This window comes from Lissotriton vulgaris, chromosome 3_1 (genome assembly GCF_964263255.1).
Source record: "Lissotriton vulgaris chromosome 3_1, aLisVul1.2, whole genome shotgun sequence".
Classification (NCBI taxonomy): Eukaryota; Metazoa; Chordata; class Amphibia; order Caudata; family Salamandridae; genus Lissotriton; species Lissotriton vulgaris.
In genome coordinates, this window is record NC_141689.1 from 549,897,518 (window position 1) to 549,924,248 (window position 26,731).

General features: G+C 42.2%; 1 protein-coding gene across 1 annotated transcript in view; it reads right to left on the minus strand.

Moving 5' to 3' along the window:
- The window catches only part of LOC147726772 (general transcription factor IIH subunit 2), a 358,867-nt gene that overhangs the window by 222,422 nt on the left and 109,714 nt on the right, over window positions 1-26,731 (minus strand). The window contains exons 5-8 of the mRNA XM_086960819.1: window positions 23,895-23,981; window positions 13,913-13,963; window positions 6,583-6,637; window positions 5,705-5,810 (exon numbers count right to left, since the gene is read on the minus strand). Coding sequence (XP_086816945.1) covers window positions 5,705-5,810; window positions 6,583-6,637; window positions 13,913-13,963; window positions 23,895-23,981 — 299 coding nt within the window. The remainder of the gene's footprint in view (window positions 1-5,704; window positions 5,811-6,582; window positions 6,638-13,912; window positions 13,964-23,894; window positions 23,982-26,731) is intronic.

Sequence of the window (26,731 nt, forward strand, 5' to 3'; positions counted from 1 at the left end):
GCAGCTGGGCACAGAACACAGGCACAGACAGGTGGATCTGTGCGGCGTGGGGAGCAACCTGCCTGGAAATAGGGTCAATGGACGCTCCCTTAATTGCACAGTGGCCGCCATAAGAAGGGGAGGTGGGAGGGAGGAGTAGCTGGGAGGGGGGAGCGGGCGAATGGGTGAGCGGGGGGCGGCAGGGTCGCAGGGGACACAGCGGCGGGAAAACAGGAGAGAGGAACGGCGAAAGGGAAACAGAAGACAAAGGGGCACAAAGGAAGCGGAATGAAAAAAATTATCACAGAAACCAATTACCAAAATACAGTGCAATTAGCAGAAAAAGAGCAGAAAAACCATTAAACAAAATACAGTGCAGATATCAGAAGCAAACCTACGGCCTACCACTGGCCACAAGGGATGAGGCACAGGTGGTAGCCTGCGGGTGGAGGCGGACCTCGAACGTCAGTCAGCAGGAGCGGCAGCTGGGCACAGAACATGGGCACAGACAGGTGGAACTGCGCGGAATGGGGAGCGACCTGCCTGGAAACCTGCTGGACTCCCAACTTGGCGAGGGAACATCACCAAGAGACTCACCTGTTCCTGGTTCCTGGTGCATCTGTGCCTGCCTGCTTGCCAAGTGCAGTGCGTCCTGTGAGGAAGAGATGAGCGTTGGAGAAAGCAAGGTCCAGCGGGGAATCCTGGAGACTGAAATCCTGCAATAAGGTGTATGGAGTTGGCTGCTGCACTAATCGGTTTGTTGCCTGGGTGCAGGGTAAAGTCAGTGACCCCATATGCCAGGTGGGGTAACCCTGAAGATTGCTACCATGTCGATGTGGCCGTAGCCCGTGTACAGTGAGGATGTCGACCCTGTATGCCCGGTGGGGCCACCAGGACAAGACACGGAGCCTGGTCTGGTGGAGACCATCATAATGAGAAGGAGGCAGCCATGGTGACCAGAGCGGTCCCAAGCCCCGACTGAGGGCCAGCACAAGGAGCATCGCACCCCTCGACACCTAACCTGTGGGGAGGATTCTAAGAAGATTCTCACCATTGGAGGATTATAAAGAACCCCTTGGATGCGGTCTCTACAGGACCGCGTGTGAGGAACTCAAGGACTCCTGACCACTGCCCTTTCCGGGATGCGTGCGAATAATTTTTCCAGAGGCCGTTGCTGCAGCTTCAGCACCAGTGAAGGGAGCACGCTCTGAGATTCTTATCATTCCAACCCTGCTTTTGGGGGTATGACTGATTAGGAGCTAGACAACCAAGGGGGAACTTGCCTGTCATATAGTGCCTCAGCGGGAGAACACTTAACTTTAATAAAGAGTGGAATTCCTGAAACCTGGACTACTAGTGGGGCTTAACTGAATGTTGCCTATAGTGAATGGGGACTAACCACCACCACTGGCGAGAGGGGAGTGGAAATCAGGAACTCTCATATAAAAAAAAAATAGAACTGTGGTTGAGAGCCTTGCTATGTCATGGAATCTGCCCAGTCAGAGAAATTCTGGGAAAGGAAGTTTTCAAAGGTTTTCAATGATAAACTGGGTAGATTTCACTTATCGTATTAAAGTCAAAAGTGATGTAATTCCGGTGAAACATAAATTACGGAACATACCATTGAGCGAGAGAAATGATCATTCTGCCATGCTTAATGATACGTGTTCTCAGGGCATCATCGAGAAAACCGATGGAACTTTGTGGTTATCCCCAATTGTTCTGGCGAAGAAAAAGAATGGGGAATTACGCATGTGTGTTGATATGAGGAGCGTAAATGAGGCGATTTGGGTAGACAACTATCCTCTGCCCAGAATAGAGGATTTAATAACTAAAGTAGGACCAGCTAAATGGTTTAGCAAGCAGGATCTAAGAGCAGCCTACCACCAAGTCAAGTTAGAAAAAAGTTCTAGACACTTGACCGCATTTGTAACTCCAGATGGAGTTTTCCAAGTTTGCCGTATGCCTTTTGGCATTGCATCTGCTGCAGCAGTATTTCAAAGACTCATGTCAGAAATGTTCGTTGGCAATAATCATGTAGCAATTTTCCAAGATGACATCTTGATTTTTGCCAACACTGAAAATGAACATGATCTTGCTTTGATAGATGTCTTAGGAACCTTAGAGAAAAGAGGTGTGACCTTAAGGATAGATAAATGCATCTTTAAGACAAAAGAAATCGAATATCTTGGACACGTATTTTCTGAGGAAGGGATCAAGCCTAGACCAAGTCTTGTGAAAAGTATTGTGGATGCTCCTGCACCTCAGAATAGGGACCAGCCCTGGACTTTCCTAGGGTTGTGTGAATTTTATGCCAAATTTATGCGTAATTTTGCAAGCATCACAGAATGTTTTAAAGTTCTACTCAAGAAAGGAGAAAGATTTGTTTGGTCCGAGATTTGCCAATAGACATTTGAACAAATTAAAAGATATATTACTTCAGCACCAGCACTACAACCATTTGTAGAGGGAAGGAAAACTTGTGTGACTGTTGATGCTTCAGAATACGGTTTAGGTGCAGTATTAACTCGGTCTAACGATAGTCATGAAACTACTGTGGGTTTCGCTTCCAGGACTTTGCGTCCCCCGAACGGAAATATTCTGTTATAGAAAAAGAATTATTGGCATGTATGTGGAGTGTGGAAAAATTTAGGGCGTATTTGTGGGGAAGACCATTTGTTTTAAGGACAGATCGTCCTTTAGTAGAAATTTTGTCTGGGAAAAAATAAAGCACACTACTGCACGTATAGCCAGGCTTTCTGCAAGACTTTTAGAGTTTTGTTTTTCTGTAGAATACATCCCAGGAGGGAAAAAGTCAAGAGCGGATTGTCTCTCGAGACTACCTATTAGTGATTGTGACAAGTATGATTGGGAGTCAGAAATAGAGGAGTGCTTTATTGCCTTCATTGGCGATTCCAATATTTGCAAGGATGAGAATAAGTCGATTCAAGAGTTGCAAAATGATTCTGTTTTAACACCAGTTCTAAAAATGGTGATCTCAGGTTGGCCGAAGGAAAAAAGTTTGGATGAGAAGCTACAAAGTTTTTGGAAGGTATCTGATGAATTGTCATTAGAATGCAACAAATTAATGCGTGGTGATAAGCTTGTTCCACCCATCTGTTTCCATGAACGAATCATTAATTTAGCACATTCTGGCCATTTAGGTGCAACTTCTACTAAGAGGAAAATAAGAGACCATTTTTGGTGGCCTAAAATGGACCAAGAAATTGATTTGTATATACCTGATTGTAGAAAATGCATGTTTAGCGACAAAGTATTAAAAACAGAAAAAGAAATTGATTGTTCCACTATATGTCCAGAAAGAGCTTGGCAGCGAGTTGGGGTAGATTTCCTAGGCCCATACCATATCTTGCTCAACCACATGAGATATTTTATCGTTTTAATTGACCATCTTTCTAGGTGGGCTGAGGTTAGAGGTGTAATGGAACCAACAACGAAAAATGTCATCAAATTTTTTAAAGATGTGTTTGCAAGAGAAGGTATACCGAATGAAATACTTACTGACAATGGTGTAAAGTTTATTTCTCGTAAGATGCAACTATTCTTAGAAAAATTTAACATCAAACACATCAAAACACTGTTGTATAGTTCGCAAACCAATGGAAAAGTAGAACGATTTAATAAGGTTTTAGTTGAATGTATTCAGTCTACTTTGAAATGTAATATGGATGTGGAAATGGCCCTAAAGGAGTTGATCTGGAGTTACAGGACAACACCTTACAGTGTCACAACTAAAACTCCGTTTGAGTTAATGCGAGGAAGATAAGCTAATTCTGAATTATGTCCTTCTTGGATGTCTTCTAATCTTAACAAAAATGTAGACATCAGCAATACATGGGATGTAGCTAAATATAATTCAGATGTTTTCAGCGCAAAGAGAATTGTTAAAGATACTGCAAAAACAAAACTGGAATTAGGAAATTGGGTACGGGTCAAAAATCCTTGTCTCTTTGGGAAAGGTTACTCTAAATTTAAAACACCATTGCAAATTGTAGATTTAAGAAGGAATGCTGCTAAGCTATCTGATGGGAATTGGTGGAACATCTCTCGCTTAGCGATTGGTTCTGGTTTTGTTAACTTCAAGCATTCTAATGATCATTACAATGTAAGTAATGGAAAAATTGAAGAAGAAAATGTGAGGAAAAGTTTGCGTACAAAATTTACGCCAAACAAATTAGAAGATTTTTTTGTGATTAATTGTTTTTTTTTTTCTTTAGAGGGGAGGAAAGCCAGTATTCGGTCTATAGTTGAATTGTAAACATGAGTGCACACTATTATTGGTGATATTGTTTTAAGTGTAAGTACATGTTATTGTCTACTTGCTGTAATATTGTTTATTCATCTTTCATTTGAAAAAGGGGAGATGTGTGGTGACGCGTCTTTGAGAGCCTTGCTATGTCATGGAATCTGCCCCGTCAGATTCCATGACAGGCAGTTGCTCTCTGGCCCCGTTTAGTTGAGACACGTAGCCGTGTCTCGGTCTTCAATAAACCTTTGTAATTACCAAGAAGAGTCTCCTGGAGTAGTCTTCCACAAGAACCCTGACGTCAGGGGACTGTATGTATTTTTTGTGAATGCTGTATTTTACTTAGTGTTTATATATGAATACTCCTTTTACCATAAAGCAAGTGTTTGACTAGACAATCGTTTATCGCTGAACGTATTTCGAGTTGTGAGCCTGTGTTCCTCCCATATCCACCTACCCCACTACTTCGAGAAGCCTTGGACTGCTCAGGCCACACTAACACTGAGTTAAGTCCTTATGCGGTACTTCGCCCTGTTGCTAAAGATGCATAGTAGGTTGGGCCCGGGACATAAGAAGTAGAAGGCCTCAACCCCTACGGTTGGACTCAGTAGCTCCTACTTACCCCGTGGCCCTCTGAACGGATTCAGACACACAGGGTCCTAAGTCTTAACCTAATTTGGGCATATTGATCAAACAGGAAAGATACAACCCCAAAATGATTGCAAGCTCAAAAACTCCTATCATGTCATGCAATCATTTTAGAACGATATTAAAGTAGAGGGTGTTGAAAGTCACCTTCACATTTTGGATCATTGGGAAGGACAGATCTGCATTGTATGCACATCAAGGAGTGTTCTCTCTGGCCATCTATTTGGTATGAAGTCACACTGCCGTTCCTCTAACATATAGTGCTGTCTAGGCTGACTAGCAGTTACATTTTAGCTGTTTTTTCAAGGACCTTGAGTAAAAATTTCATTTGGAATAGGCATTATGTTTTATAGTTTAAAGCGATTCAAGTGTCGCCAGCGGCTAGTTTAATAATGGTGTCATTTAAGTTCTATTCAGTTCCTTTAAGGGATACTAGTTTCAAAGGAACTGATAACCGTTCCAGATGGAAAGTAGTCTCCCTGGTATGTGGTAGCACTAATCCCACCAAAGAAGTATATACTCCCACCATTGAAAAGAAAAAGGCATCCAAATGTGAATACATTTACACTCTTTTCCTCATGCACACTTTAACCATGTGCCTGTGTTTCCTTTATGCTGTGAGTCCTTGTTAGAACAGAGTTTGTTTTGCTGTTCAAGTGATAGTAACTGCTCATACACAAAACTCTTGATGATACAGTTGTCAAGAAAGGCCCTTTATACATCACTGCCAGCCAGAAATATACTTTAAAGAGTCAGTAGAACATTTGTGTAATGTAGGCAGCAAGAGCCCCGTGTACCCCATATACTAACTTTAGAGTCTGCATGGCCAAAGACAAAGAGTTAAACAATGATGGTTCCCCACTGCAAGTCACATCAACAGTTTTCTTGAGGGCAGTTATGTGCTTCTTTGGGTTTCCTGCAATTAAAAGAGCAATGATATCTAATGTAAATTAGAACAATTGGGCAATTGTGGCTAGTCATTTAACAATCTTTATGTGTGTTCCCTTTGAGAGTAATAAAATAAAGCCTGCGAGTGGTAACATATCCATCTACTAGCATGTAAAAAGCACAAAAAACAATACACCTGAGAGCACTTGGATCGATGCACTCTCTACTTGTAACCATTTCAGGTAACACATCCCGCTTCAAGGGAATACAACCATAGTTTGAAATTAATCACAATGTAAAATAAAAGGTTAAGGGCCGGATTACGAGTTTCTCCTAATTTTATGACTCAGACATATCGTACTGAGTAGCACAAACAGCCCCCTCCCCCCCTCAAATGTTAGTCTAGCAGATCATAGTAAGCCCAGTCATTTTTATGGAAAAAGTAAACAATTGATTATAATGTAGCACATTGCTAGTTACAGGGCAGGAGTGGGAGGATCCAGTCGCTGCCCCTTGGTAATTACAAGGAAGTCAATAGAAAGTTAATTTCACATTTATGCTAATCATTAAACTTCACAACTATTACACTCAAATGTTTTTTTTCTATTTAACCCCTTCGTTGCGCCCATCTGCCAATGGGCATTGCAAGCACTACCTCTATAGTGCTGCGCACATCCGTTAGCCGATGTGGCCTCCCCCACTCAAACCGCCGCGGTTAAGCGGTTAAAAAAAATATGATATTGTAAATAAAAGAAAAGCTGAGAAATCATGTGTTACAACAAAAATGAATTACTATTTACCTGCAAGTTCTGTCAGTTTTTCTGCTCGTTTGTTCTTCGTTACAATGAGACCGATCTGGAAATCAACATATATGTAATTAGACATCTGTGGTGGAAGGGGTCGTTATACAAATCAGTGGGCAAGATATTTCTTCGGCGATGTGTAGTACATGTACGAGCTGCCTTTGATGCACACCGCTGAACTTACTTCTTATTAGACTTAAAGGTGGGTTTCTTTTGGTACTTTACTCTGCAACTCAAACTATTTGAACCCTTTTGCTGCCAGGCCTCTTCCCCCCCCCCCCGTCCCCCTCCCTTTCAGTGCTAAGCCTGTTTTTTGCTATTTGGGGTAGTTCGCACTTAGGCTTCCATACATTTTTTGTCCACATAAGCTATCCACAAAAAATGTGTGTCCTTTTTTTCCAACTCCCTGAGGATTCTCAAGGTACCCAGGGTTTGTTTATTCCCTTGGAGGGGACCGTAAAATGGCAAAAATATAGCTACATTTTTAATTTTGGGGGAAAATACATAAAAAAGTGCTCTGGATAAAAGTGTTTGGACTTTTTAATAAAAATTGCATCAATTAACAGTTTGATGTGCTAAAGTCACCATCTTCCCGAACATGCAAGGCTGAATTAAAAAAAAATGTTTTACCACAGTTTTGTCATTTTTCAAAGAGGTAGCCCATTTTTCCTATTTTTTGTGCTTTCAAACTACTTGAAATACCGAAATATTGAAAACAAGAATGAAAAAATTGCCATTTGTGATATTTTAATTTGTGACTTTTTGACACAATGGCGGATTTACAAAAGCAATGTACTGTTATATCCGCTAGACCCTTTTGGTAGGGGGGCAATATAGGGTTTGAAGGTTTTCCAAGAACCCAAGGTACCAGAACCAACAACTGAACTCCACCGTACAACTGTTTTTCCATACGAGTATAGACCAGTTCAAATGGTGAAATATGTAGAGTGAAATATAAGCATCAATGTAACCTATATATTTCTGAAATGGGTACAAGATATGGAGTTTAGAAGCAGAGGTTATGTGTACATCTCTGAAATTGGGGGTACCCGTACAAACATGATTTAAAGGCAATTTTTCAAAATGTCTTTTTCTTACACAGGCGTACATTTGGAAGGCACAAATCCAGCGAAATCCTATTAGTAATAATAATTATCCTACTATTCTATGCTCCCACATGTGTTCTGATAAAAATGGTACCTCACTTGTAAAGGTAGACCTAGTCTCCGAGACAGGAATTAACCCAAAATGCAACATGAATAGATCACATTTTTCCTTTCAAAAGTGACCAGCTTTTTGCAAAGTGGGTAGCTGTGGATTTTGGGTCACTGCTCGCACCCCACCAGCTGACCAACCTCTAGCTCAGCATAAGTGTCTGTGAAAAGCAAAGAAACAAAAAAGAAAAACGGAATGGGGAATATGGTTTTGTGGTTCCTTGTTCTTCTCTGTTCTTGTTGGGATGTGGGGGAGGGTGGGGGGAGGGCCACTCGCAAATCCTTATCCTGTCTGGTCTTAGACCAGGTGGGATGGCAGTACTGGCCAAGGGGAGGTGGAATTTGAATTGACATACGATTTATCTGTTGCCGTATGGTTGGAGTTGTTAACCCTGCTTCCATGTCCGAGATCTAGGTCTGCAATACCAGGAGGGTCCCTTTGGCTGAACTGATTGTGCAGGAATGTACTGAAGATGTGGGGTAAGGAGAGATTAATATGTAACCCGTGGCCGCCTCCGTAACAAAGCTAATTACCTGGAATGTCCGCGGTATCACTACCTTTGAGAAACGCTGACTGGGCTTGCTTATTTGAAGCTGTACGGGTGGCGGTAGCAGGTTTGCAAGAGATGCAAATTTGGGGGGAGGGGGACTCCCTCCCATGCCTGAGGAAACAGTGGAGAGGGCAGCTTTATGCCACCTCATATTCAGGTTTGGCAAGAGGGTCCTTATTTGGGATGCTCCTGAGGTCACCTTTCAGTGTTTGCACCATCTGGTGGATCTCGAGGAGAGGTATGTTATTTTACATGGGAAGTAGGAAGGGCGAGAGATAGGCAACATTAATGTGTATGCCCTTAATGTTGACTGCCCTGATTTCTTCCCTGCTGTGCTAGCAGCAGCGACTCTCTATTTGGGTGAAGCGATAATATTGGTAGGAGATGTGAACTGTGTCCTTGATGGGTCCCTGGACAGTGAACCCCCTCATGCCTATACCAAACCCCGGTTGACTGGGGCACTTAGGGAGATTTTGGCTGGCATGCAGTTATGTGACATCTGGAGCAACCGTCCCCCTGCGAAGAGATTGTTCTCTTGTCATTCTCCGGCATTCACAACTTTTAGCCGCCTAGAGTACTGTTTCCTCTCGGTTGAACTCACACCCGAAGTTGCGGGACTTACCTACCTGCCCAGATACCTCTCGGATCACTCGACTGTCCTGTTGAGTCTTGGGGGGAGTCCACAACCGCCCAGCAATACCACGGTAGCCCCTTTGAGCAAAAGCACTGACAGTTCCTATTTTCAAGGCAACTCTCATGGATGCCCTGACACATTACTTTGAAGAAAACCGGGCATCTGCATCGAGCCAGGCGTTTGATTGGGAGGCCATAAAGGCCGTCCTTAGAGGAGTGCGTATCAAACTTTCATATGGTATTCGGAGTCAGTTGGAACAAGACATAAAAACCTAGGACGCAAAGTTGGGTAGATTAGAGGCAGCGCTTCTCATGGCCCCTCACACTGTGCCAGAGTGGTGTGCCACTTGGGAGACCTTGCTTGATGATTGGCACAGGTTAGAGAAATACACACCTACAGCATACCGACAACGGCTGCACATGGAGGGAGATTTAAAGGGAGCTCTGTAGCCCGAGTGGTTAAAAGGGAGTAATCTATAACACCTATATTACAGCTCAGCAATGAGAACGGAGAGTTAGTGTATATGCAATGCACAATCAATGAAGTCCTGGTTGTATGTCTCAGTAACATTTATGTGAAATGAATATCCAAATACTAGGGAAGAGATCCTTGAGGCAATTCGGCATCTCAAGCCAGGCAAGAGCCCTGGAAGCAACAGGCTGCCAATTGAGTTTTATCATAAGTTTGCCCCTCTGTTGACTGACTGCCTTCTGGAGGACTACAATGAACCACTTGGGGTTAACACTTTGCCGGCCTCCAAACGTGAGGCCTTTGTGGCCATTGTTCCAATACCTGATAGGGACCCTTTGATCGCTAGGTCCCACAGGCCGATCTCGATATAGAATCTGGATGTGAAATTTCTTAGTGGGATTTGTGCGGCCCGCCTTGTCCCGCACATGCCCCTTCTTAGACATACAGATCAAGCAGGATTAATTCCAAAGCATAGTACCACTTATAAATTGCAGCGCCCAACACGTGTTCCATGCTCCGTGCCTCATGGAGGATGATTATGCCCTAGCACTCTTAGATATAGAACAAGCCTTCGAATCTGTGGATTGGTCGAATGTCTGGCAGGTACTTCGGCAGGTCGGAGTGGGTCCAGGTTTCATCAAATGGATCCAGGTTTCATCAAATTGGTCCAGGTACTCTATGTTGCTCCTTCGGCGAGAATAAGAGATGGAATCCAATCCATTTGAGCTGTGTCAGGGCACAGGTCAACCATTATAGTAATGGGGTAACCCTAGAGGTACTGGACCTGGGTAATAACTAATATAAACAAACAATGGTCCGAGACCAATCTATTTATGAAAGCAATAAGTCAAAACTTAAACAATTCGAGGCGTGTATTATATTCACGAACCTGAACACAATTAATGAGAAGCAGAAAAATAGGCAACAGCAACAAACTCAAACTTTATGTAGTATTTAATCTATTGTCGAAATCAAGATTCAATCCACAGTATTATGTACATTTTATATACAATGCCCCGTATCAAGAGCGTGCAGTAAAGGAAAAAGAAAGTGTCAAAGGGCGTGATCGTGATAAGATGAAAAGGAAAAAGAAATCACACAGAGTATATAAAAATTATTCTGTATTATTCAGAAAAAACCAGCCAAAAAAGGACTGGAACAATAAGTCCTGGCCACTTCAGTAAGTCAATATACAGTCCTTAATGCTATTCGTAAGACATAAGATGTATAAATGTCTGCACTAATAGGGGGGAGATAACATTAGTGGTCCATCTTCTTGACACGGCACACAAAGGGTTAAACGAATTGGAGGAGATCAATAGACAAGTGGCAATCCTCTAACCAAATCTCCCCCCCCCCCCCCCCCCTTTTCGGATTGTCAAATCAGCTATTATATGAAATACAGATATTGTTCGTTTGTTGTTGATGTTAAGTAATATGTCAATTATGTATTGTTTGTGGGCATTTGTAAATAGTGTTGCATGTCATTTTCCTTGTAAATATGCTTTTTAACATGTGCATAATAATGGCAAATGGGGACCGACCTGGTCTTCTTTTTCCTTTACTGCACGCTCTTGATACGGGGCATTGTATATAAAATGTACATAATACTGTGGATTGAATCTTGATTTCGAGAATAGATTAAATACTACATAAAGTTTGAGTTTGTTGCTGTTGCCTATTTTTCTGCTTCTCATTAATTGTGTTCAGGTTCGTGAATATAATACACGCCTCGAATTGTTTAAGTTTTGACTTATTGCTTTCATAAATAGATTGGTCTCGGACCATTGTTTGTTTATATTAGGGCACAGGTCAAGGCTGCCATATATCGCCACTCATATTTGCAGTTGCCATGGAACCTCTTGTGGCTGCCATGCGGAAAGGATGGGCTTATGGGGGATAACTCTTGGAGAGACCACTAATGTGGTCTCCCTTTATGCCAATAAAACATTGGTGTATCTCAAACAGCCGGCATATTCAGGGTCATTCCTTCCTAAAGTGTTACAGAGGTTTGGGGATATCTCTGGTCTTAGAATTAATCAGGGAAAATCTAAATGGAGACCCTTTAGGGAAGACTGGCGGGAAGACATGAAAGCGAGCTACCACAGGTGGGAATTCCATGGTTGACTATTGGGGGTAAATACATAGGGATCTGATTGGACAATAAGGCCTCCTCGTACTTGGATCTTAATGTTGGGAGGGTGACAGGAGTATGTGGCTCTGTACAGTTCTGGAAATAATTACCCCTGTCCCTTATGGGCCGGATAGCGATTGCAAAAATTATCATTTTGCCACGTTGTCTGTATGCACAACAGCATTGGCTATATGTAGTTCCCACACACTGTTTCCAGGCACCGGATGGCCTGTTGATGGACCTCCTTTGGGGTTCCAGGCGCAAGAGAGTGCTATTCAAAACACTACAAAGAGGATGGTGTAGAGGAGGGCTCTAGGTTCCCTGCCTGAAACTTTCTTACATGGCTTCCCAACTACAGCATGCGGTCCATTGGCTGGATGGTGACGATAACTGGGAAAAGCGACTCCTGGTGAGCACATGCGGTGGTCACCCTCTGCTAAATCTTCTGATGCTCGGTTCCGGGTTTCCCGGATCGTTTTTTTCTATCTTGTACAACATGTGGATATCACCTGTGAGACCATGGTTCGGCGGGTGGTGCTCCTTATGCCCCGCAAATGCCTCTTTGGGCGGTACAACCTTACTCATGTATTGCCGAGTCCATGTCTGTGCGGTACTGGAAAGAGGGAGGATGCCAGCTGTTGGGGGATCTCTACGTCAATGGGAAATTTATAACCCGAGAGGAGGCAGTGACTTCCTTTAACCTGGGAGCAGGACCCTTTCTGCAACATGAAAAGATATCGAGTGTTACAAGGAAGTCTGGCTGTTCATCCCATAGGAACCCCCCCAGCACTAATATAATGAAAGTAATGTTGTACATGACTCAGGGGTGCAGTTTCTTTCAATTTGTTTATAGGTACGAAGCCTGCAGCCCCCTCTGCTCTCACACATTGTGTGTGCTTGCCGGTCAGTCACTACACTGTGGCCTAGACACTCCACTTGTCAAAACGAGCTTAGTGCAGCCGCTGCCTCAGGTCTGTTTCTCTTGATTTCATTCAGAGGCAGTGGCTGCACAAGCCCTCCAAATGCAATTCCTCCTGTGTCCAACTCGCTGTTTGGTTTCGGCACACTATTTTCCTAAGGGGGTGTCGGAGACAAAGCGGGTGAGTCGCCCCACTTAATATAACAATACTTGTTTGGGCACACTAAACACCACCTACTCTGCACTCCAGAAATTGGAATGAATAATTAATTAAATTAAGAAGACAATTGTGATGCCCAGTCCCAACACGTTTCAGCCTTACATGGCTTCGTTCAAAGGATGTTTCTACTATGTCTTTTCTCGATGTTTATTACAGTCTTTCTAGGCCGTCACTACCGCTTCCTCCCATTGATTCATGGGAGTTATGTATGGTATTAAATTTCTTTAAGTTAAAAAAAAACAGGAAATGAGTGATGTTGTATGTGAAATCATAAGCAGTGTATGGTGGGGTTGCATGTTATAGTGAGATCACTGAACTATAACTTTCATTTCAGCGTTTGTGTGGTTTATAAACCCATTTCAACACCTAACTATCACATCACTCTAACTTTTGTTTTTTCAATGAATTTCTGAGAGGTCTTTAACCACATGCGCGCTGCGTTGATTCTCCTTCTATGCTGACTTTTTAAAAAACCCATTGTTCATGACGAGCTGGGCTCGTCATCAGTGTTTGAGGAGGCTACACCATGACGAGCCCAGCTCGTCATCAGCCTCGAAGGGGTTAACGAAAGGGAAGATCATATCATATCCAACAATAACGTCTACATAACCATGTCATTTTGTTATTCTCGTATAATCCAGGATTTCACTAGAGGTTCGATTATGTGTAAATGTTAGTAGCAAGCCATCCCATTCTTGTGCGACTGGATACATCCTAAAACCCCTTTTCACCTCCCTGTGTCATGTCTGACTTTCCACAGTGTCGCATCTAAAAACGTGCAATTACATTTGTTCAATCTCTTGGTAGGCACTGAAAGAGCCTCAGTATTCAACAATCGGCCAAGTGAAGATCTGTGTAGTACACCTGACCATTCAGCACATTAATGACTTCTTGCATGTAGTCCACTACTATCTAGCATTCCCACATGTGCAGAACCGCTTGAAGGACCCTCATCAGGGACATTCCGGGGTATATACTAGCAATCTTAGGGGAGGGTCATATAGATCTTGTGAGATATGTTAAACTGTATATATTTAAACTGCTGCTGCCTGACGCCTAATGGAAGATTTGAAATACTTAACGTTTTACTATCAAGTTAAATATGTCACCGCGTCTTCCGATCCTCCCTTCCTCCATTTTGTATGTTTAAACAGTTGCATGTAAATGATGACTAAAATCCTTACCTGGCTAATTGGATTTTGATCAAAGTATTCTTCAACAAAGTACTCAAGAAGCTGCAAATCAATACAAAGCATAATTAAAGTCAAACTTGCAATAAACTACCAAAATAAAAGCAGATTTTCTCATCATAAAGATCAAAGCCACAAATTAAAGATCTCCTACATTTAGATTCTAGTACCATGCAACTTGACTGATAACTTGTTGAATTTCCTTTAAGGGTTCACGGTCCACAAATACACAATGGTTAATTGTAAATGATGACTGGCAGAAGCTTCCCGAAACAAACAGAAACAAGCAATTGCTTAAACCCACCTGACAAAGACATCAGATGCAGTGGACACAAAACAAGACCAGAACAGGACACATTTTGTTATTCTGCAGGACACCGGCTGCTTTACAAGCAAACACCAGGCTAGCAGAAGGTTGCAAAGTTTCATCCCTTTTGTGTAGGAAAAAAGGATCTCAAATTCGATTCCTCAAAAATCTCGGAAGGATGACTGAATGAATTTGAGACAACTTTTTTGAAGAGATTCCCGAAACAATGGAGGTCTTTCTTCTATGATCTAGCCAGAGTTAATTCAAGAGAGAACACGTATATATCTAGATAGATGTCTATCAATCTCGGTGTCCGATTATTAAAATTTGTCATGTACTGAAGATGAAATAGGTAAGACAAAATTGACATTGGCACAAACAGCAGAATCGGACTATGAACTATTATCTATAGTCAGCTAGTTAGGCCTGCAGGTGAAATTTACAACGTGGAAAAACTTAGTGACAGCTTCCAATCTCTTCAAGACTCATTCCTCTCTCTATGCTTCTGATCCAGGCAAACTGAGAACAATTACATTGGGTAATATTAAGACCTGTGTTGAAAATACAGAGACAAAGTATAAAGTAATTATAGTTTATTATAGCAGCAGTACAGAGCCCACACAGCTGCTAGGCTGAGAAGCATGTGTCAACAGAACGCAGTTAAACTCTAAAATCCCCCACTTTGACACTGTGAGGGGTTGGGGGTGGGATCCGGGAGGGAGAATGATGGGACGGGAGGAGGGGGGAAGGGAGTTCGGGGATGGGTGTTCCTATTGAATGTTGTTTGCACTGATTGAAGATGACGATTATTTCTTTGTACACTGCATCTCTGGTGATCAGAGAGCAGTGCCCTCTCTGCACTACTTCAACACAAAAATAAAACAATAAAAATTGTTCTGAAAAAAAAACCTCTAAAATCCCATAACCAGATGACAGGTGTTAAAATGGCACACAGTTGTGTATTAGTCTAAAATGGTCTCACTGGCCAATTTGCTAGGCATGTTAACAATATTGCAAAAGAAAAGACTGGGACCAATGTTTCTCATATACGCCAGGCTCCCATAAACATGCCTGAGGGCTAAAGAAAAAGTGAATGGTGACTTGTATCCACAATTCAATATAGAAAGGAACATTAGGCAGGGGTGCCCCCCTCTTCCTGGTGCTCTTTGCTCTTTTTTATCCACTGGCATATTGGGAAATGATTGAGACCCTGGTCAGATCACTGAAATCTCAGATGAGATGATAATTTATTTATTTGTATGACATATTTCTGTATATTGATGAAATGAAAACTTCCATACACATATCTTCAGAATCTAATTGGTCAAACTGAAATACATATTGCCTCTCAAAAATTGGATGCCTGGGTCTGGCTTTACGTTCACAGGCCGACATTTCTACGCAGGTTTTTAAATCTCTGGGGATCTTTATATCCAATGATAGGTCTGCTGTGCTTGATCATAAGCTTTTTACGCACATTTCTATGCTTCACTGAAGGTGTAACATGCTGATGGTTACTCACTTTCTAAATGGACACACCACTTTATACAAAATGATATTTCTCAATAACATTCCCAATGTCTTACATCATAAAGGGTACAGATGACTTCTGCAGCTAGACTCTATCCTACATTACCACTATGGATGGAGTCATACCCATGATATCTCTGACAACACTATGCAGGGAGTTCTAAGATATGTAGGGTACACTCCAGGTAATGAGGCAATATTAGTGGATGCCTCAGCTAATGATCTCATCTATGCAGGAACCATGTCTATTAGTCAACTAGCAGATCATAGCTCCCTCAGAGTGCACAAAAACGATTTACAGAGGATATGCACCTGGTCATCTTTCCGCATCCACCATAGCAATAATTCACACTTAGGAAAAGTGGTAGGAAAGCTCTGGGTCAGCATATGATTGGCACTCAGGAAATTCCTTTTTGGTACTTCTGGATGACCTGCAGAATCTAAATGGATTCCATAAATGGGAGGATCTAGCTGGTATGTTAAATGTGAGAGACATTTGAGGGCGAAACAATATTTAAATGTTGGAAACGACCATCTTTTGTGCGGTGTACCCTCAGATTTTCTCCTAGACTAATCTTGCTTGCTGTAGAACTCTGTGCACTTTAACCCAATCACCTGTGTTCCCTTTTTAACATGATGACATTGACACACACCTTATTGGTTTATTTAACTTACCTAGAAGTCACTAGTACATGGTACAAAGGGTACGCAGGGCTTGTAAGTCGGATGTGACTAGTGGCTTTCAGCACTGATTGTGCCACCCACTGCAGTTACAGTGAAAGCATGACTGCAGGCCTGCCATTTGTAGGCTGCCTCTGCAGTTTCAAACTGTGAATTAGACCAGTCAACAGAACCCCTTTTAACAGGTCAAACCCTGCTTTTTAAATATTAACAAGCTACCACTATACAGTCCTATTGAACATAAGGCAGAGTGCATGGTATTTAAGAGTAGGACATGTAAAAGGTTGCATTTACACATGTCCCTAGAGTGTAAAAGCGGCAACAATCTATTTTCACCATAGCACAGCTGGCTGTACCATGGGAAAGCATTATGATGCAATATTAAATATAGGATTATCATCTCTGGCTAGGAAGCACCTAAACGTTTAATTCTAGGACTTTTGGAAATATTCATTAAAATCCCAATCCACTTGGACTCGAAGTTTACACATTGTAGCAACAAGGTTGCCCTCCAATAAGTCCCCAAGGGTACTGCAAATGTTTATAGCCAGGTATTTGAGGGACTGAAACGCCCAGCGAAGGCATTCCGCTCAAAAAGCAAGCTTGTGGGTGAAGTGCCCTGCCAGAGTGGGAAAAGTAATGGGTTGTAGGGTTGACTTTAACGTCAGACAGGGCGTCAAACACATCTAGTATAAGCACTAGCGGTTCGAGATCTATGCAAAAAGACCATAGAAACAACAGCATACATAAAGAATCAGCATGTAGGGTATCCCCCCAGTGGTTTTTCCAAGCCTCTTCATAGCTCTCTACATTTGATGGCTAATGGCTCTACAGTGAAACAAAACAAAGGGTGCCCCTGTCTGGTTCCGAGCATTATAGGGTATGCTTCAGAGATGTGGGGGCCCTGAGGGGGAAAAGTACAGCAATTCAATCCATTGCAGCATCCAGGGGCCAAGCCCGCAAAGTTTCAATGCAGCCAGTATTTAATCCTAGCTCAGGGTATCAAACGCCTTTTCTAGGGCAATGGGGATACATGCTGCCTCGACCAGGCCTGCAAGACTCCCTCCATAACTTGGTATAAGCAACATATGTTGAGAGAGGTATTTTGCAGGACTGAAATCCAGTCAGAATGGGTTGAAAATGGGATGTAAGGTGAGGGAAGGGGTGGTTGGCCAGAATTTTGCTTATAATCTTATAATCTGTGTTCAGAATGGATAACGAGGGATAAGAGGCAACAGTTGTGGGGTCATGATTGGAGTTAGGTATAGAAGACAATCACTTCTCTCATAGTAGGAGGAAGGCATTACAGCTGTAGGGTTAATTTGAGTTTCCAAGCGTGGTGTAAGAAGGGGTCAAATTTGGCATAAACCTCCACCGGTAGGCCAACCAACCCAGTAGTCTTTCAGAGAGCCAGAGTACATAGTGCCTGGTGGGTTTCTTGTTGGGCGATAGGAGACTCAAGTAATTCAACATCATTCAGGGGATGCAGGGGTGGTTAAACTGTCTAGGAAATCTGGTGAATTTAGCAGGAGTCCCGTTGCATACAGGACCTTATAATGTCACACAGACTTTGCATTGATATTATTTTCTGTAAATACTAGTGGCCTTGAAGGGTCTTTACCAGAGTGTATATGAGAGTATGTGTTGTGGGGGCAAATTAGCCAGTCCATCAGTCTTATCGTGGGCTCTGGACATGAAGGCAACCATGCCTAAGCATTGGGGCCTCTCCATAGGGTTGGCATGTTCATCCCTTCTGCATGCAAGTTGGTCCAGTGCTGCCTCCACTTGCTGAAAGTCTGCTTCTAGGGACGTGCGTGCACCGATCATGGTGGGCAGGATAGCATTGCGTATGACCACTTTATATGTTTCCCATTTAATAGCTCTGGTGTAGAGCCTGTGTTATCCTGGAAGTATTCTACAGTGGCTTTGTGCAGAATATGCAAAGCACTTAGACTTCCAGCCACAGAGGCTGCATCCGCCAGGTAGGCAGTGGAGTAGGCACACATACCAAGGCCAGGGTTAGCAATAACAGATCATGATCTGAGACAAGGTTTTGCTTTTGCTGTGTGTAGGACTTGCATCTGTAAGGAGGTGCAATGTAGGTGAACATGGAGAACACGGGCACGCAAATAGAATTTGTTTTTTCTTATCTGTGGCTGGCGTGCTAACCATGCATCTATGAGATCCCTTGGTGGAGCCAGTAAGCCAGTTCAGTGGAGGCGAGCATGGCAGGGGCGCTCAAAAAGGGTGGGGGGTTGTGATCAATCAGGTGTAATGTCAAGAACCGTAGTAAAGTCAATACCCAATATGAGGGTTGGATTCCCCCTCTCAAAAGAATACAATTACAAACAGTAACAAAACAGTTATCTAGACAAACTGTGCCCAGCAGAGGAACTAAGACTAAGAGCATATGTGGTGGAAGGCAGTTGCAAAAAGAAGCCTTCTCAGATGTTGGGACAAGAGTGACTTTAGGAGGTGGGTCAGCCAGAGGTCAGTTCCCTTCATCCAAGCACATAAGGAAGCGTAATATTAAGGCAGCACAGATTTGTGCATCAGGAGCAGTTTGAGAGCCTAGACAAACAGAAACAGAGAAGGGAGAAGTATGATCTGTGAGTACAGAGAGCACAGGCAAACGGGAGAGATAAGCTGGTAAGGGGTGGGGAATAAACCTCTTAAACCAGGTCTGCCGGGTGACAACAATTGAGTTCACGGTGGATGAGGAGACCCCCAGAGTCCTACTCAGATGAGGTGTCTATGGTATTGAGTGGTGCAAAGTGTAGTAGCAGTGTCTATGGTGGCCCGGCGCTCTGCCCACACCTAGCCCTGGGAGGAAATACTCTCCACAGGACAGTTTAGCACGGACTGAGCTCACCGAAGTCATCCCCATTGCCTCTGCCCATCTGATACAGAGTCCTTGCTAGATAGTAGACCATCAGTGTCCTAAGTATCATACATCAAGGCTTGGCATCCTTGGAAGTCAGTGAAAAAAGTTTATTCATCAGCAATAATTTTAAGGCAGGCAGGAAATAGTAGAGCATATTTTAAGAAACATTCTCAGAGTCTCTTTTTAATGCCAGTAAGCAGGCCAAGCATTGTTGAACTGCCACAATGAAGACTGGGAAGATTGAGATTATTGAGGTCACCACGATAATGGGATGTTGATTACCAGTCCACTGCAGAATGTAGTCACGATTGAGGTACTTGAATAATTTGATCACTACCAACGGTGGAGATGTTCCAGGGACATCCGGTCTGGTGGGGACCCGAAGTGGTCGCTCTACTGCATAAATGGCAGATAGGTGTGGGATTGAGGCTTTCTGCATTTTCAGGCAAGCCGATAACCCAACTATTCTTATAGCATGAACAGCCCTCAACGTCCTCGGCTCGGTCCTCCAATATCTGTACCCTCTCCATGAGATCCAATATGTGAGGCAGTCACTTCAGTGTGCGGAGGGCAAAATTCATGTTTGGCTAGTTTGTTAGGTGTCCCTCTCTCTTTGGACGTGCAATGATCTTCAAGGAGTAGATTAATGTCTAAGAAGAGAGAGTGCATTAATTTTCATTTCCATCGCTGTTCACATGACTTGGACAGCTTGACGAATCAAGTCCAACTTGTCTGAGGGGTGCTAAGGAGCGATTAGTTTTGGTCCAGGTAGGCGATAAGGGGCAGGGCAGAGTCCAACAGGTGAGACTCCTGAGTGGTGCTTGTAATAGTGGTCATCTTCTTTGTGGTGCAAAGAGGGCCCATCAGCGTATCCCGGACGACAAGCTTCGCTGAAGCACATCAGAGTTTCCAGGGCTCAACGTGGACGAGGCAGCTTCATACTTCAGAGGAGTTAGGTCTTGTGGATATAGTGGGGGTGACCTACTGGGGTCAAGGCCCCACCCAAGACTTCAGAGCACAGCCAGTCAAGCACAGCTGGTAAGGTGGGCTGGCACATATTGCAGCAGTGCCGGCGAAGGCTTCAGACTCCTTGAGAGGGTGAAGAAGCAGGGGTAGGGGGGGGGGGGGTCTTCATAGCCTTGGAGGGCAAGTGGTAAGCAATGAGCTGGTGTCTCTCCGTGAACAGGTCATTCTCCCTCTGTAGCCCTCAGTGAACAGTGACTTGCGATACACCACCCAGTCAGTTATACTGAGCTAGATATGACTGCTCCCGCTACATCCGCACCCGGGGCATTGAAATCAGCCCACTACCAGGAAGCGCCTGCTCCCATTCTTATAGTCCTGAAGACCAGGGGACTATTGAGTGAGGGAGGCAAAGAGGGAGGTGGAGAGGGAGCCCGATCTCAGGCTGAAAGCTGCATTCATACCTGGACTTTCTGCTTTAGTGTGCCCCTAGCCGGTACCCAGTGCCGCCATGACCTAATGCATGGGGGTGCAGCCACCTACAACCCCTTTATGGGACGCAGCCCTGTGGTATCCCATGCACGTCAACAGGCCGTGTCAGTTTCTGCCTGGATTGCTGGATTTAATTAGGAACTGGGCCTTCTTCAGGAACAAACTCTATTATCTAAATACAAAATAGCAATGTGTACATTTTCAATAAAGCTAAAGGCTAAAACAAATCTAATATAACAATAAAAAAACTCAGTCAACAATTAAAACATAAACAAATGTATATATATCTAAACAATTAAAATAGCAAAAAGCTAATGACAATTGTACACTGTGCAAAAACGCATGTAATATATTCATAGGTCCCTTAAAAGACAAGTTTCAAATCCACATGGATAAGGCGCTGGTTCGCCGAAACGCGCGGATGATAAATATCTCTTCCCTTTTTTATTAATTATGTTTTGTAATAATTGATTTGTCCTTGTTTATGCATGCCCTTTTATGAATATGCTATTGTATGTTTTTATTTAACCTTGTAATAAAAAGATGAGTTTTTAACCAATTTTCGTTAATGTTCTGACACTTTGGAAACTGTGCTCCTTCACCTGCAATTGGTCCCTTATTTGTCTATTGTAGATTAGACAAATACTTATAAACTGCCTAGGTTGTTATTTTCTCAAAGAGCTTCGGCAAGTGGCCTGGGTCGTAGACTGCAATCTGCCGGTGCAGATGATGTCAGATGAGCGGGACGTGCATGGAGCGCTGCTAGCTTGTATCCATCTTCACTGGCAGGCCAAGCCCTCTAAGATATGACAGTTTACTATGACCATTTCCAACCAGGATTTGTTTTCTCAACTGAACTAGTTTTATTGCGTACAACATCACAAGTTTCTCCCTTTACAGGCTAATGCACATTATTCGTTATATAATTTTGTGCCGTCCATGCAGATACTTTTTTACCTTTTTCATGCAGGTTCACTAATCTTGCTATTCACTCTACTTCAGCTAGGGGGTTGGCTGGAAAAGGAGAGCCATTAAATTCAGAGTCTTCTTTCTACAGCGAGCATTTTGCAAGGATGGTAACGTTTTTTCAGATATTTTCAGTTCCTAAAATCTGAAGAAAATCTATGCTCCACAAACCCAATTTGTTCCCTTTGTATCATCAAGGTGCTTCCTTTGCCTTGTTGCAGATTAGGACAGATTAGGAGAGTGCAGCAGATTATGAATGACTATCATGGAGGATTCACAACTGCTATCTTTCATCCATCTTTACTATTGCTCCAACCCCCATTCCTCTTTGCTGGACATCCAATGTCCCGAGGTCTATGCAAGACGGCTGAGAAATGCTTCCTGTTCAATTAATATTTTCCCATGTTTGTCTAAAGACACAGGATAAGGAGCAAGGCACCATTAGCCCAAACTTTTGCTTGCTGTAGAAGAAGGGCATTATGGGGCTTTTTAATTCAAAATGATCAGGACCAGCAGTAAAATAATTTTGGCTAAGTACATAAAAAGATTTGCCACAGCAGTTCAAGGCTCTTAGTTCTTTTCTCTCTCTGTACAACTCTTACGAAAGATAAAGTTAATTTTTCTCAAACATCTTCCGAATAAAAGTTACAATACCTATGAAGCTTTTTCTATCAGCATTGTTCCTTATAGTGGTGCCTCTTGACTTCCCAGGTTGAGAAGGTTACTTTCACTCCTTCTGAATTATTCCTGTAATTTACTGGTCTCCACATTATCAGTAGACTGATGCAGTTCTCACCATATCCATTATTTCACAAGGATTTTCTGAGGCAAAGAGAATAAGGACCTCCAGACCAGTACCCAGATATTGAATCAGCGGCTCTTGCTTGCTGGTGAATCTTGTTGAGCAGTTCCCCCCTCTTTCCGACTTCCTATATTGTGGCCCTGGAGAACTGTCTCGGGGTAGCAGTTATGTGAAGTTATTGTTCTTGTCTAGCCCTTTGGACCCTTTGTTCTAGCTAGTGTTATGTCTGCTATGAAAAACAGGGGGTGGATACTGAGAGGACACGTAAGGAGGTGATATACTCACACTAATCAGGTTATCAAATGCCTTTGCCAATACACAGCTGCGTTTTAGTGTAGGTGTTTTTTTGCGGGTGGTGCAACATAGGACTCCTTTAAGTGATATATGACTTTCAACTGCAGCCACACAGCAAGACTATTTAGGACTCTTCAGGTTGACACAGCCCAAGCATTCATGATATACTCTCTTCACATCTCCTAATCCATAAATGACCCTCCTAAACTCTTACTTGCCCCAAACACTGGGGCTTGTGTTTGTTGTACTTGTAAGTGATGGCCATGTACACAGGTATGAATGCTGCACAGATCTATATTCAAGGAGCGTAAATGAGTGCAGTTTATGTACTGACATAACAGGGAAGTAAGAATGGATGAATGCTGGATGCATGAGAAAGGCGTATTGGCTGAATGCAAACACTCCTAGTCTGGTACATCTGCAAGTATTTTAACTTGGGTTAGGGAAGCAAAACAATGTGTGAGCTACCACCTTGTTGTTCTTTCCTGAGCTAGGGTGGATTAGGACCTCCAGTGCAAATGTCCAGAGCATTCAATATTTATTGGATACTAAACAACTGCTCAAAATGTAATATGTACAGAATCTATACAACAATTTAAAAAGGAATATAAAAAAGAAATATACTGCTAATACAGTCCATCATGAGTCCATTATAAACCTCATGGGCAACTAGAAGAATAAACTCATTTCGCACCTCCATGCAATTTTTCTTTTCATCATGTAAAAGGAGTTTCAGCCTCGTGACAAATAATGCTTTCAGTATTGTAAAATCAGGGAATTTGGAGCAGTGTTAAAACCTTCAGACAGCTTCACCAGCAGGCTTTTGAGGGAGAGACAAAATTATACAGAGGAAGGTTTAGGGCAGGAATTTCATTACACTCTAACCTTTAGACAAGAGGAATCAGTATTAGCTCTTCTATTCTCATCAAAGAGACCATTTCATGTTGAGTGAAGATCTGAGCATAAAAGACTAAACAAAGTATATGAGAGGCTTAACAAAAGCACGAATATTTCATCAACTTAATTTAACCTTTTTGCAATGAAGACAATAACATACCTTTAATGTACAAGTAAGTCGGTTAGGTTTTAAGTCTTGGTCATCCATTGTTCTTGATTCATCAATGACCACATATAGATGACGCATCTAATATTAAAAAAAGAAATAAATAATTAAACCTAGATAATAAAAGAAGGTGATTGTGCTGATCTGCTTCATTCTTTTTCAATTTTCCTTCTCATACTGTGTATGGGATAATGCGACTACAGAAGTATATCATAAGCCTATTACAAGTCACTGAAGACTTTGTGTCCATATAAAGAAGGAAGACTGAAGGAGATGTTCCTTTGTAAAGTCCTGGAACTCCAAGATGAGTTTCAATTTCCATTTAGTTTGCAAACGTCTATTAAAAAAAAGAAAAATTTTAAAAAGTTGCAGCAAAAATGTTGTGCTTTATAAAGCAAAGGCTGAGAGCAGGGGCAAGGGGGCATCCTCCTACGAAAGTAGAGAGGAGCATTTAAAGTGAAGGGGGAAGGGGTGAGGTCAGGAAAGGAGCTTTTAGTATTCAGGGAAGAGTAGTATTAAGAGGTACCAACGGGTTGGTAGGATTCACAGATTGTTAGCATTTAGGGGTACTTTGTGATTTTTTGCGTTCAAGAAAGGCTAGCATTAAACGGTAGTAAGCGTTTTTTTAAATTAAAGAATGGGTAGCGTGAAAGGGTAGAAGTAAGAGTAGCATTAAGGGTTTGTTTGGGATCACGGAAGGGTAGAGGTAAGGGGTAATAAGTTTCAGTTCCAAGTATATTTCAGTACTACACCTATAAAACGAGACACAAATAATCATCACAACAAATATAATACGCAAGTAAAACAATGACAGCTTCAGTATTTATCTACAATGTTCGTGAAAACCCAATAAAAATGTCTTAAAAACAGTGAAAATGTATAAAATGTCAAACATAGAACAACTTTTAAATTACGTTCTGTGTTTTAATTCTGATAGCACATAGTACATACATTTACACAGTATGAATAATATTAAAAACTTAGCAATTATATGCTACTAAAACGGAATAAAAGATCAAGGGTCAAAAAAGGTTACAAAGAAAGACCATTGAATTTCCCTATCAGCTATACTGAGCATAAATAGCTACCAATGCATATAAATGTAGCGGGGTTGCTGATGGTCCTGAAAATTTGCTAACTTAAAGTGTCTTATGCCTATAAAGCAATACAAAGCAATCTTATCCAGGACCTTTTAGGTTTAACATATGCTTAACAAAAAAACAATAGATGTTCCACATTCTAAACTTCATCTAAACCAGGTGCAAAGATTTGGCCTGGTTTGCCTACCATTTTTCTGTGTGCTTTTTTACTTGCAGTGTACCCACCCTAAATTTATATATAGAGTTCGTACATGGGAGGTACATACGCATTCATAAACGGTACTAGGGCAGGCGCTGGTTTAACATTTAAAAATTCAAGAACCAAGCTGCAGTTCTTAGCGGTGCAATGATACATAGTTACTTTGTGTTTCCAAAATGTCTTTGATCATTGATCTAATGTTATTGGTCATTGTGGGATCGTCCCAGAATATACTCTAACACTAAATTGTAATTTAATATGTCTAAACCAGGAGAAAAGACTGCAGGTCCGGTAGTTTTTTACTTCTTCCATTGCTTGTCTGTAGGATGAGAGTTTGGTAGTCTGCCATGATCTTACCCAAAAGAGCAATGGTTTTAATGTTGATAGGTCACCAATTCTCATTGGCCCCGTGTCGAAATACAGGGGGCTAATTTGTGTGCTCTTAGGCAAATGTAATAATGTTCTTATAAAATGATTCTCCTTTACTGTTAGTCCGGTAGTACATCCTGCTCCCCAGATTTCTGCCTCAAAGGGATGCAGCTTGTGCTTTTGCCCTATAAACTTCAACAGCAGGAGTAACAGATCTAGGGGTGGTTGCTTTATACTTTTTGTTAACCGTAAATGCACTGTGAACTAAAGTAATTTAGGTTTTTAGGAGTTGGGACTTCGAGTTGCCTGAATTGTCCAACCTAACACCCAGATAATCAAAGTCGCCTTGCAGTATGCAACGCTCCGCCGTTCATGAAATATATCTCCTTTAAATGTTCTGCGTAGTCTAAGAATGATTATCTTAGTCTCGAAGATAACAAAAATCAGCAAATTTATTTAGCAGATTTTGTAACCCAACTGGAGTGCAGGATAGCAGTAAAGTGTCAATCGTAAATAACAATGCAGGGATTTACATACACCCCCCCCCGGTTTCTGTGAGTTGCACGTGCTTAGACCCAGATGGTCAATCACATCATTATACAATGAAAACAACGTTGGGGCAAACACACACCTATATCGGACTCCTTGTTCTATGGGTATCAGCTTGGTGAGCTAGTCATCTGTCCACCACCTCACATGGTAAAAGTTGTGTGTGCAGTTTTTCAAAATGTCAAGCAATTCGATACTGATCCACATTTGAGCTAGACTGGACCAGAGTAGCTCTCTGGGGACCAAATAGAATGCTGCCCTTAGATCCGCAAATGCATATACAAATGGTCTTTTGAAAGCTTTAGGTACTTCCAGACTAATAATATAGTCTGAAAACTTGGTCTACTGTTCTTACTTTCTTTCGGAACCCTGCTTGCAAAGGGGATAAAAAAAATTATTAATCAATCCTGGCGAAAAGGCTATCTAATAACTGTCAGAAAAACCCTTTTTGTAAATTGTCAATCAGACTTGGATGATGATTACTAGGCATGGATCTGTCACCCTTTTTGAACAAGGGGATTATTTCCACTTCACGACTCTGGTATTTTGACTCCTGCCAAGGTGCTATTACATAGAACATTAATATAAGGTCCCCACACAGTTAGATCTGACTT